General features: G+C 43.8%; 1 protein-coding gene across 1 annotated transcript in view; it reads right to left on the reverse strand.

Annotated features, from left to right (window-relative positions):
• Window positions 1–11,190, reverse strand: part of LOC111840559 (ethanolamine kinase 1-like) — a 35,564-nt gene extending 24,374 nt beyond the window's left edge. Inside the window, exons 1-3 of the mRNA XM_023805522.2 lie at window positions 10,958–11,190; window positions 4,514–4,773; window positions 2,738–2,872 (exon numbers count right to left, since the gene is read on the reverse strand). Of these exons, the coding sequence (XP_023661290.1) occupies window positions 2,738–2,872; window positions 4,514–4,773; window positions 10,958–11,098 (536 nt within the window). The 5' untranslated portion in view covers window positions 11,099–11,190. The remainder of the gene's footprint in view (window positions 1–2,737; window positions 2,873–4,513; window positions 4,774–10,957) is intronic.
• Between the last annotated feature and the right edge of the window lie 764 nt (window positions 11,191–11,954).

Raw genomic sequence — 11,954 nt, forward strand, 5'->3', positions numbered from 1 at the left:
TTTCCTTGACCTGACATCTACAGCACTCTGCCTAGTTTGTTATTATAAATCATTCGAGTTTGTAAATGAATTATTTAAATCCATTTAAACATGCTTTGAAAGAGATACATGAAGCAAGGTGATAGCTCTGTTATGAAAGATTCTGTCACGCTGGGCAAAACAATTCAGTGTGTTTTCTGATGCCTGTGGTTTGCCTGGTGCATTTCTTTGTATTTATATTTTTAAAGTATATTTCCATTCTTTAATAATGACATACATTTGTATTGTGTTGCTTGATATTGCACACAATAACAATTTAAATTTTCTTCGAATACCAAACACAAAATTTGTCCACAGTCGTCCAGGATTTTTTCTGGCTTGCAGAAGTCAAACAAATGTGTATGAACACAGTGAACGTTGACCTCTTGCTGTTTAACTATGACTCAGGCTGGTTTTTAATTAAATTCATGAAGAGTAAGGCTGTCAATGAACAAGAGAACCAGCCTATAGCTGGCCGTCAGTTATTAAAAGGCACAGCCTCCCTGGTGTAAGGGGTGATCTGTATGTACTAACGTCACCCCCGGGCTATTTTCTCTCTCCTTGTTTCTGTTTAATAGATGGCCTCTTGTTAGCTAATTGCTACATTGCCCCCAAACAAAAGAAAACAAGGAAGTGTTCCTCAAATGAGCTTAGTGAAATACAGGGAATTGGACACCAGTCTGCCTCTTCTTCCTGTTCGGCACAGGGCATCTGAAAACGCTCCCCTGGGACATTACATGCGAGCACCAAGCGGAGCTTCAGGGGAGACCTGGGAAGCCTCATGCTTTGCCATGGCTGCCCCCCTTTAACCTCTGACCTTGCGTGTGGGTAACACTCATGCATCACTAGCACCCTGTTGATGTATGGGCTAGCAAAGGGTCTCTTGCTGGAGTGGTCATCTCTTATCTAACACTGAAAAGGTTACAAATTTGTTTTTTGAGTGCAACATTTTGTGTGTTTAATCTTTTCACGATTACTGAACCGACACTGAAATGTTGCGAAATGATGCACTTTTTAATAATGTATATGTTTCATTTTAATTATGCACAAAATCAGTACAATATTCCATTCAGGCTACCCAGCTGATATGGTGTTATAAATATCTATCATTTTTGGGCTCAGAAAATACCAGTTGTGGGCATACTGGTGAAGCTCAGTGCTTTTTGCAGGTCCCAGTCCTTCCAGTGCGCGTGATCTGCACACAGCGGCATCTTAAGGGACAGGATAAGCTGTGCTCAGGGATATAAAGGGCCTCACCTCCTGTCGAGGGGTCACTGGGGCTATGATCATTTAAACGAGAACCCATTACTGTGGCCCCTGTCTTTAATGTCTGCCCGGTTTCCTTGATGATTAGGGAGTCTCCTTCCAGGCCCTTTGTAAATGTGACAGTAACGAAGAAGACCTCTCTTTAATGTTTTTACACCCTCTCCCCGTAAAACCCGAAAAACACAACAAAAAGCGAAGTAACTCAAGCCAAATGGTGCAGAAGTCACCACACTCAATATCAGCAGCGCAGAAGTTACAGCCTCGCTGTAAATGCCGAACCCCCCCCCCCCCCAAAAAAAAACTACTGCAGTTGGAAAAGAATATTCTTTTATTGTTTTACCAAGACTAGTTATATTCAACATCTGAAAATATTTTTAACTATGAATTGGTCCTTCATGTTAAAACTATGCCTTAATGATGGCTGGTGGTTTTTCAACCTATTTTTTAAAATAAATTATTGAAAAGACTACCAAGAAATGCTGCTCTCTTTGCTGTGGTCACTTGAAGGGCAGCAGATGAGTGCCTTTAACAGAAATGTGCTTCAGGCTACCTGCTACTGTAAAATCTGGCAAATGTAATTACAGGATGAAAGTCACGTTACATAAATAAATCATGCACATATTTTACATGGAATCGATGCCATGATTCCCCTCTTAACAAGCAATAATCATTTTTAAGAGCAAAATAATACTTTATTCTAAAGGTCAGCGGTGCTCTGAGTTATAGCAGAACGAAGAGGTTCCTTGGCTAAATGTTTACACTGGAATAGCCATTAGCTGAGGGGAAGCTTTAATAATACAAATGAATTCTAATAACGGCTGTGAGCAGGAGGAGCAATCTGGCAGAGGGACAGACTTAATATTTAACTGGCATGTTCACTACTGCAAAAAAACACAAGGCAGCCATCACTCTAACTGCAGGGAAAAGATAAGAATCTCTTTATTAATTTTAAGGGCTCCGCCTCTGATGGCTGGAAATGCAAATTCTGAAGCGTGTTTTTCCAAGCGGGTGTTAACGTCTCTGTCTCAGGCCTGTGGTATCCACCTTTACTAAAGACTCAGCTGGCAGACTCTAATTGATTGTTTTAATTGATTGGGCTGTGGGGGGGGGGGGGGTGACTGTGGCTGAGAGGCAGTTTATCTTAATCAGTTGAGAGGGAATCTAAAGCAGGGGCTTGATTTCTTGCAGCTGATCACTGCCGCACTGCATGACAGATGGGGGCCTTCCATGTACTCGGGGGGTGGGGTCACTTGCGAGCGTAACGCATCAGGGGCCCCGTCCGTGTAAGGTGGAGGCTGATGACACGGGAGCCCCCGAATTATGACATTGGCCGGCTACCGGCGGAGGTGTAGAAGCTGGGAGCAGTGTGAGAAGGCAGTGTGAGAAGGCAGTGGCTCCTCGCATGGCGAGAGCATAGCATGCAGAGAGTGTTCACGCAGCGGTCCACACTCACCACCCGGGGGACCCACTGTGAGCGGCTTTAACCAGGCACAGGAGCTCTGAGAGCTTCTCCCACAGGACGGGTCTGGAGGAGGAGCCGTTTCTGGGCTTGATCGAATGGATCCTCGCCATCTCCTTCGCTATCAGCCTCCAGAAAAAAACAGGAACAATCACTTTCCTTTCATGCCTTTTTTCGCATTTCATTAAGACTACTGAAAATCCGACAGGACTGTTTTCATGTTACATTATTTAAGCTGCATGATCACTCAATCTGACTGAAAGCACAATATTGTAAAGCAATCATTTTTTTTTCAGATGGATTGATGAATGTTACTTGTAGTTTTCTGGCTTAAGAAGTTGCCCAGTGAAATATTGTTAAATCATATTTCATTTAGAAATGTATTCACTTTTGGTCTCCCCTGACACAGAGCTATTCCTAAACCAACATCATTCTAAAATAACCTCTTAAATAAAATCCAAATTCCTCAGTGAAACTCTTGGCTCAGCCACCAGATGAATCCCTTCCATAATGCTGGGGATGCTGAATTGGGGGTGCTTGTGTGTAAATCAGCTCCAGGCAGGGGTGTTGGCAATAGCGGGGACAGGTGGGATTTGTTTAGTAGTGAAACTGCACCCTAAACAGTGTTAGTCTTATTTTTTAATTATGAAATATTTATCTTTCTAAATTATTTTTAAATCTTTCTTAAATCACATCCCTTCACGATGTGCGCCCATTGCAATGTCACGATATACATCCCGCCACTCCATCCAAAGCCAATGGGTCCAGAGATTGGCAAAGCCCTGAAGCAGACCCCATAGGCACCTTGATAATGACATCTCAGTCTATCTGATTGCCCTGTGGGACTGTGACTGATTCAAGCCATTTTTGTTTGTGTTTGTTAGTGCCTGGAAGACAATGAATTCATCAGCAGGTCAGGAACGTCATGAGTGATTCTGAAAACCAGATCTAGGTCAAATAATAGGCTTATGATGTGGTGGAGCTTATTTATTGTAAAAAGGACGAGTGGAGGTGAACTTGGGCCATCCAAGCATTTAGTAACTGGTGGACATGTCTCACGTGGCTCATTGGATGCCTGTATTGGTACCACTTCACAAGAATGCTACTCTTATGAAGGGTTTACGAATCCTTTATAATCAGGTTATTAATTGGGTTGTAACACTTTGGAAATTGTTATTAGACAATTATAAACAAGTTACAACACTATTTCTTATTATTAATGAGCTAATTACTACCATTTATAAGTGGCAAAAGGGAGCCTTATATCAATATGATGCTCATATGAATCTGAATCAGCCTGCATGACCTTAATATAATTCTACAGGTGACCTGGAAATACATTGTTACTGCAGAAATGCCTTTCAGATATTCGTTTTCTGTCCTTGGTGGCAGGTTGTATAGAGGGAGAGAAGATGTTTGGAGGATAACAGCTCAGAGTCAGCTTTTGGGTGACACTGTAGTCTGGAGGAATGAGGAGGCAGAGTTACAGAGCTGCCTGGGCACAAGATATTAAATGACGAGCTAAAATCTGATTCATGAAAAGGCCTCTTTGGGGGGAGAATCAGAATGATAGGGGAGTTGGGGGAGGTGCTGTGGCTTTCAGCGCTGCCTCTTTAACATGTTGATATACAGGGAAGAGCGAGACACCTCAAAGGCTTGGTGTGAGATCCTGCCCGAGGGCATTGTCTGCGTGGTTAGCACTCTGCCGGCCTCCTGCCTCTCCGAGAGCCAGCCTGTCCGTGCGAGCGCATGTCTGAGTGCTGTGCTTACCTGTATATGACGGGCTGTCTCAGCAGATTATCGTCCATCACCTCTCCCTGCACAAACTCATAGCAGATGCCGTTCTGGAAGCTGCAGTAGAGCTCCGGGGCGCAGTCATGTTGATGAAGCACCCGGAAATTCTCCATCTCCCTCTGGCGGTCCACAAAGAGCTCGGTCTTGTTTCCGTAGATACGGACCAGCACCACGTCTCCCAGCAAAGAGTCTACGAAGCAGCCGATCAGCTGGTTGGTGATGCCTTCGGTGAAGTACTGCTCATGAGTGAAAAGGGGACATTTCATGGGGACCAGTCACAGCTGTTCTGGCAGTTTACCTTGACTCATCTGGCAGTTTACCATGACTCATCTGGCAGTTTACCATGACTCATCTGGCAGTTCACCATGACTCATCTGGCAGTTTACCATGACTCATCTGGCAGTTTACCATGACTCATCTGGCAGTTTACCTTAACTCTTCTGGCAGTTTACCTTAACTCATCTGGCAGTTTACCATGACTCATCTGGCAGTTTACCTTAACTCATCTGGCAGTTTACCATGACTCATCTGGCAGTTTACCATGACTCATTTGGCAGTTTACCATGACTCTTCTGGCAGTTTACCATGACTCATCTGGCAGTTTACCTTAACTCTTCTGGCAGTTTACCTTGACTCTTCTGGCAGATTACCTTGACCTCGGCACAGCTATCACATCATCTCCATGTGCAAGTACATACATTCTCTAAATCTAATAACAGGCATCACAGTGGGTCATGCTGTTAACGTACTGAAAAGTCACAGTACTATTTACAAGTTAATCTTTCTCTGAATATTATCTAAGCTCACACTGCCTGTTTTCCAAATGAATTTGGCTGTCTTGTTCTGTTAGCTATTGATAGCTATAATGGCAAAGTCACACGTGCTAACCTGGAACGCCGCTTCCAACGGCTGCGCGTGCTTAACGTCTTAAGGGAAGACAGTCATTTATAACCAACTTTCAGCTCCAGTGCTGAAATGCTTTCAGCAGCACTTCACTTCCCCATCTTTTCATGTGCCTCCGCATGTTTATTTGAGCAGGTGACCTGATCTGCTTAATAATTCTGCCGATTGTACTCGGCTTCTGAAGTCCCACTTTAAAGGAGTAAAGCATGCCTCACGTAGTCAAAGAGAACCCTGCACACCTACCAGCATGTTCCTCACATCGTTTCCAGGGCCTGAGTCTAGTTTTCTTTCTTTCTTTTTTATATTTCAGTGTGGCATAACTCTATTGCATTCAGACCAAGATCAAAGAAGTCTCGCTGCCTGTGTTTGAAGTCTTTTTCCATTTGAAGTCTCTTCCAAAGATGCTGAGTGTAAAACAAAAGTTTACACATCTTTTGGCCTTTTCCTAGCAGCACGTGATGTGTCGGGTATTGATTGTACATAGGAGAAGTGGGAGAAGAAAAGGCAGTGCAGACATGAGAACTGGCACGTAAATATCAGATTGCATGGTAAAAAAGGCCCTCAGCTGTGTACCGAATATACCAAGAGCCTCACTGCTACTTGTGCACCCAGGAGAGTAAAAGGCCAGTGAAACAGATGAAGAGATTATTGTGGGCGAAGTGGGGGACAGGAGATGTTGTGAGCCTGTGACTCAGAGGGAGTGAGCATGGGGATTGGGAGGACTGTGTGTGATTGGCAGGGGGTCTAGCCAGTCGTAGGGACTGTTAGAAAGGTACAGGTCACAGGTACAGGGATGGATCGATTATAAGAGGTTCACTGGCAGTGGAATGGGCCAAGCTAAAGGTCCAGCTAGCAGGATTTCCACACACCAGCAACCTTGGACCGGTGCTGCCTGAATGACAGGTTATTTGCACATCTGGACATGTGAGGCAAGCATGCAGGGAGGCCCAGGGGCTGCTCTGTCGGGCCGGTCACAAGGCTATGCCAGCCAATCAGCAGCTGGCTTTTTTTTTTCCTATAACAAGAGTCATTCAAAGCAAAGGAAGACTTCAGCCCTTTTTGTAGTGAATCTTGGCATTAGCTGAGTGCGTAGCTGAAAGCTAAAGTAATGCAGGACGCCGCGTTTCAATGTCACCAGCTTTTCGAGTGCACTTCACAGACGGGCGAGATTACACTGGAACAACAACTGCTCCATTCAACTGAAAATTAGCTCACATAAATTCAACAGGGAAATTATATATGGACAGCAGGCATTTTGACGCGGGAGAACAAGTGGCCTTTGATGAAGTTTGCCTGTTTAGCTAAGAAATTATGATTCTATGGCTAGTAATTCTAGGCAAATATGCTTTTTCAATATTGTGTCTCTTTGGAACAGCTATAGGAAAAAATAGTGGTGCTTGTCCACAGCATCCTGAGTTAACTGATTTACCTTCTTATAATAAATTGTTATTTTTCTTGTACAAATGGGAAGCTGACTTATTTACTGTAAGCATTCAAGGGACTTCAGAGCCCATAAAGCAAAAAAGGTTCAAATGCCTGATATTTCAAATGTTATGATTTTTACATATTTATTTTTGAATCTGTGCATGTAGTAAATTCAAGAAAAAAAATGGGGCTATTTCAATAAATGATATCAATCTATTATGCTGTACATAACAGACACAGATAAACGTATACATACAGATTTGGGGTCAGAGTGCAGAGTGAGCCAGCATCTCCGTAGCCGTTGGGGTTAAGGGCCTTGCTCAAGAGTATAATGGTTATATGATTACCCAGCCATTCAAGCAGATGATCGGTTATAGAAATTATGTGAATTTCAGTTGTACTTCCAGAACATTATTGGTATCTGAGAGCTTCTAAGTTAGAAGCCTGTAACCCATTAACTGCAGCCGGTGGATGAATTCTATATCTACTGCATGGTTCATTCCCATGTGACTCACAGAGGGCAGTAAATAACATACATCATTCTCAGCACAGGGCAGCAAAATGAAAACATGAAAATTGTTTCACAGGCAATACAGGAAAGAGCAGACTAAGGAGACCCTCAAGCCAATGAATAAGCACTATAAAGTCATCTTTCCTAAATGAAAATGCTTTATTTAATTACCTTCTATGGGCTAGTGTCAGTCTCAAAGGAAAAGCTCCTCTCAAGTGCACCTTGGCGATCAGCTCCAGTGTCAGTGCTTAAATCCCTGTATCTGCAGTGGGAAGCACGTCGCTTTCAAGGCGTCGAGTCACATTTGCATGCTATTTGCACGCAGGCTGCTCAGATCTGCTTTCACAGACAGGCAGAGGGCTCCTGAAACGCCTCAGCGCCTCACAAGGCCTCCACGCTGAATAGGAAGCTCACGCCCAGTGCAGCTTCACGGAGCGCGCCTTCCTCGCACATCTCGGGAGAGTCAAACGTCAAGCAGCGTCCTCTCTAAAGCAGGAGACGGGGGTTTCATTCACCTGCTCTCCTATTCACTTACTACATCTCTTTGATCCCTGTATCAGTATTATACATGCCTGCTACATAATTGTTATCAGCTTACAATACAGGCTGGTTTGTTGCCCTGAACACTGTGTTCCGCAAACTTGTTTTTTTTTATTACAAAGGAATGACTGTAATTTGGTCTTAAGGCCTCTTTGGTGTCACCACCCACAGCACTGTACCTATAGACAAGGGGGATCTGAAGGGACTCGGATAAAGAGCAAAGAGGAAAAAACATTTTGCCCTGAAGCTGCTGATGAGGACAGATCTGCCTTCCAATTGGACAGAGCTCAAGCGCTGGCCTATGTATTCAGCTATTATCAATCTACTTCCTGTCTCCCATCATCTTTAAAGTGATATATTGAAGAGGTGTAACTATTTTCCCCTCAATATTTTCTTTATTTTAGTGGGGCATTTCTTTTCCAGGTCACACTCCGTGGTAGTTTGTGTTGTGCTTAGTCCCAATTAGATATATATCCACCTGACAATGTAACCATGCCGATTTGGAACTCCAAGACTGTGGGTATGTCAGAGACACGATCGTTGTGATTTACAGTGATATCCGAAGTGGGACGTGGGATTTAAGTGTAAGAATGCGAAACCAGGGAAGTGTATACGCAGTCTTCAGGCGCTGATGTGATCACGACTGAAACACGGTCGGCGCTCGGCATGGACACTGACGCCGAAGCCCGTTGGTAAAGGATACGGCTGTGAGGGAATGTGGGAGACGCGTGCCAGCTGTGACCCCCCCTCAGAAACATTACCACACTCCCCCTGGAGAACTGTGGATTAGTCAATGTGCAGGCAGTCTGAGGCTAATGCTAATTTTTTGTTCCTGAAGTAAGACTTTCATGCAGCCTCAGCGAACAGCGGCTCCTTTTTCCTGCATAACACAGAGCATCACTTTAACTTTTCATAGTTCTGCCTGGCCTCTCTCTGCCCAAAGAAAACAGTGTCTGAAGTGGGAGGAGGCTGCGGGGCAGGTACGCTGGGAATTGGCCGCGCTTGTTTTGCCGTGCCTTCTGTTCCGCGGCCGGGTTTCAGATGGAAGGATCTGGGGTCGGCTCTGCCGGGGCCACTGGGAGCACAAGGCCTATTACTCCGGGAGATTGCTGCACTGTTTGCTGACATGAATAAAGCTGTCTCCTCTTCAGAGCTGCAAATTCACCGAGGACCGCCGCGTCCCCCCTCGCCGCTGCCGGCCCCAGAATCGAAGCCCCCCCTCCCCCGGGGGCTAAAGCTAAAAGATGTGGCGGCGGATGTTTCAGGGCAGCGATGAAAAGGCAGGGAAAGGACTCGGGCGTTGATTTGTGTTTACTCGCTTCACAGCATTGTGTCATTTTAGATAGTCACCCCCCCAAAAAAAAGATAACTGTCAGTGATATCTGGCTACAGTACATAGACATAAAGTCCCGTATCTGAGTCAGTGTCAGTTTCCCTCCCCTACTATGAAAAATTCAATGGTCCTTTGTCTTAATCAGACAAAACATGTAGAAACTCAAGTGTATACATTTAAAAAAAATTCTGTTTCCCAGACAAGAGGTTTTCTTATTTTATTTTTTTTAAGAAAGCAGATTTTAAGTTGTAGAAGTGAGCTAGTTAACCTTTGCACCACCCAGTAGCGATGGAGCCCAGCGCATGGCAAGCTGCCCCCAAAGCAAACATCCATGCGCTCCCTTCCTCGAGGTCAAAGCCGTTAATGCAATTAAAGGCCTTGAGGATGCCCCTGGTCTGCCGCGTGTCTCCCGTGTCCTCACTCCAGGTCACACTACACCAAACTGAAGACTTTAAAATTGCAAAAGAACAATCCAAGTTCTTATTATTAATGTCAGCGTTTCCGTTGGTATCTGGAACTAACCTGGCATGTTGCTAAGCTTGGGGTTCTCAGCCCCAACTGAATCTGAATGAGCCCCGGATGATTTGTTTAGCTCAGATGTTTTAACAACTGTCCTCTCAGTTTGAGAATTCCATACATCACAACAGCCTTCCATACATCACAACAGCCCATTACCTTCATAGTGCTACCATTATTACGTCTTTGATTGGCACTAATGCATGCAGAATTTTGATGCCCAAATGGGAGAATAGTATGGGCTTGCTGGCTGTAAACAAAATGACAGTTCTGTCATGATGTTGCACAGAATTCTAGTATTCATAGCTAAAATCAAAACATTCAGCTAACGGAGTCTTATGGGGCAAGCTAATAAATGCATTTTGTCTTTGTGTTTGGAATAAATACATTTCCACACTGAATATACAGACTCTAAAATCTTTTTTGGATAGTATTGCAATATGATTATATACGTCAATAATCAAGGAATTAACCCCCAAAACATGTAATTGATCGCAATTAAAAAATGTAATTGACAGCCCTAATTCTCTATTCTCTAGAGGGACGAATTAGTAGAGATGTTAGCAAGCTAGATTAAAAAGAAACTGAAAACACTAGATTTAATGCATCACGTCCTAATGTGGAATTAAATAATAATAATAATAATAATCACAATCAAAAAAGTTTTGGATAGCTGGAGGAGTTGTAGGTATTGGTTATGTACTGATTGTGGTACCATGTGGTGCTCTGAATGACATTAATAAACTTTTTTACATGATCATTTATTATTGTGAGATGCGATGGCCTCTATGCTGTTAAATAACATTGTGGGTCTGAGCTAGTACATTTTTACTGACCTAGTTAGCTTACTACTAGATGGCTAGTAGTTAAAAAGAAACAGAAAAAAAACTAACCAAAGTTAAGGCTAACTAGATTAATTTCATTAGATTTAATGGAAACTAACTAGATTTAATGCATTACCCACAGCTACATCAAAGGGCAGAAGAGGGTCCCATGCTGGCTAATATCAGAACTTCTTAACTTCCACCTTTGATTACAGCTGAAGAATGCCGTCCAGCTAGCTTGCTGACTTTGCTAGTGATAGGTTTCCATACTAACGTTAGACGATCCCATCTGGGGTCTCTATGCTGCCTATGCGGACTGCAAGCCTCAGTATTGACCAATGCTGCTTGGCAGAGGCTCCCACACTTGCCTTCAGTTTAATCTCTTCTGGCTTCCACTCGGGCCGCAGCTCCTTCAGCAGCACCAGGACATTGCTCCTGGGGTCATTCTCATCCACAGCTATGCCAAGGTGAGGAAGGGGGTCCTGCAGGCTCTCTGCTCTGCCTTCCATTACCGGTGTCCAGCCTGCACTCAGCCCCAGGTAGTCACAGCGCTACTGATCACACACGGGACTCATCCCGGCTTTTTATCCAGTAACTGAGTTTGCCCACGATGTTACCAAAGTGCAATGTTCCCCCGGGCACCTTTTACTTTATGTTGGGGGATTGTATATTAACTAGACTCTCCAAAAAAGATTCTGCAGTGTAAAGTACACTTAAAGACTTATAGTAGGCCTTATATTGGACCTGAGCTGCTGGAATTGCACAAACAGGACAGGTTTTGTTTAACTGAATGTTCTATGTGTGATAATAATTACACACCCAACTCAATCAAGCAGTTACAATGAAAAAGAGGGAATTCTGTCACACAATAATAAACACACATATTCATTCTGTAGACCATAATCATAATTGGAAGGGCCTATATTGGAACACATACAGAGTAATAAAATATTATAGTACAATATATACATGAGGCATTTCCAAAGTGTTAAAGCCATTAATGGGTCACACTTCTGAGGATATGTAAATCCTTGTGTTTTGAATGATTTATTTTCACTCCCGCAAAGTATCTTCAGTCATAATTACGCTAATGGCCTATTATGGTGCATCACAAATCAATGACTGTGTTATTTAGCTCATGTCTGCAGGAACACGGCTCCGGCATGCAGCCAGCCCGCTACGAAGGAGCTGCTGTCTGAAGGGGAACGGTGATGGCCAACTTCACCAGGGTATCTCTGCCCCAGACGTCATTTGGCCGCATTCACTTTGTCGTTGGTTTCTTCTGCTCACAGGATCACAGAGAGGCAATAAAATGGCTGTCTGTTTCCGGGCTGTCAGGTTACGCTGGTGACCTTGGTGACAAGC

Source organism: Paramormyrops kingsleyae, chromosome 11 (assembly GCF_048594095.1).
Source record: "Paramormyrops kingsleyae isolate MSU_618 chromosome 11, PKINGS_0.4, whole genome shotgun sequence".
NCBI classification, from domain to species: domain Eukaryota; kingdom Metazoa; phylum Chordata; class Actinopteri; order Osteoglossiformes; family Mormyridae; genus Paramormyrops; species Paramormyrops kingsleyae.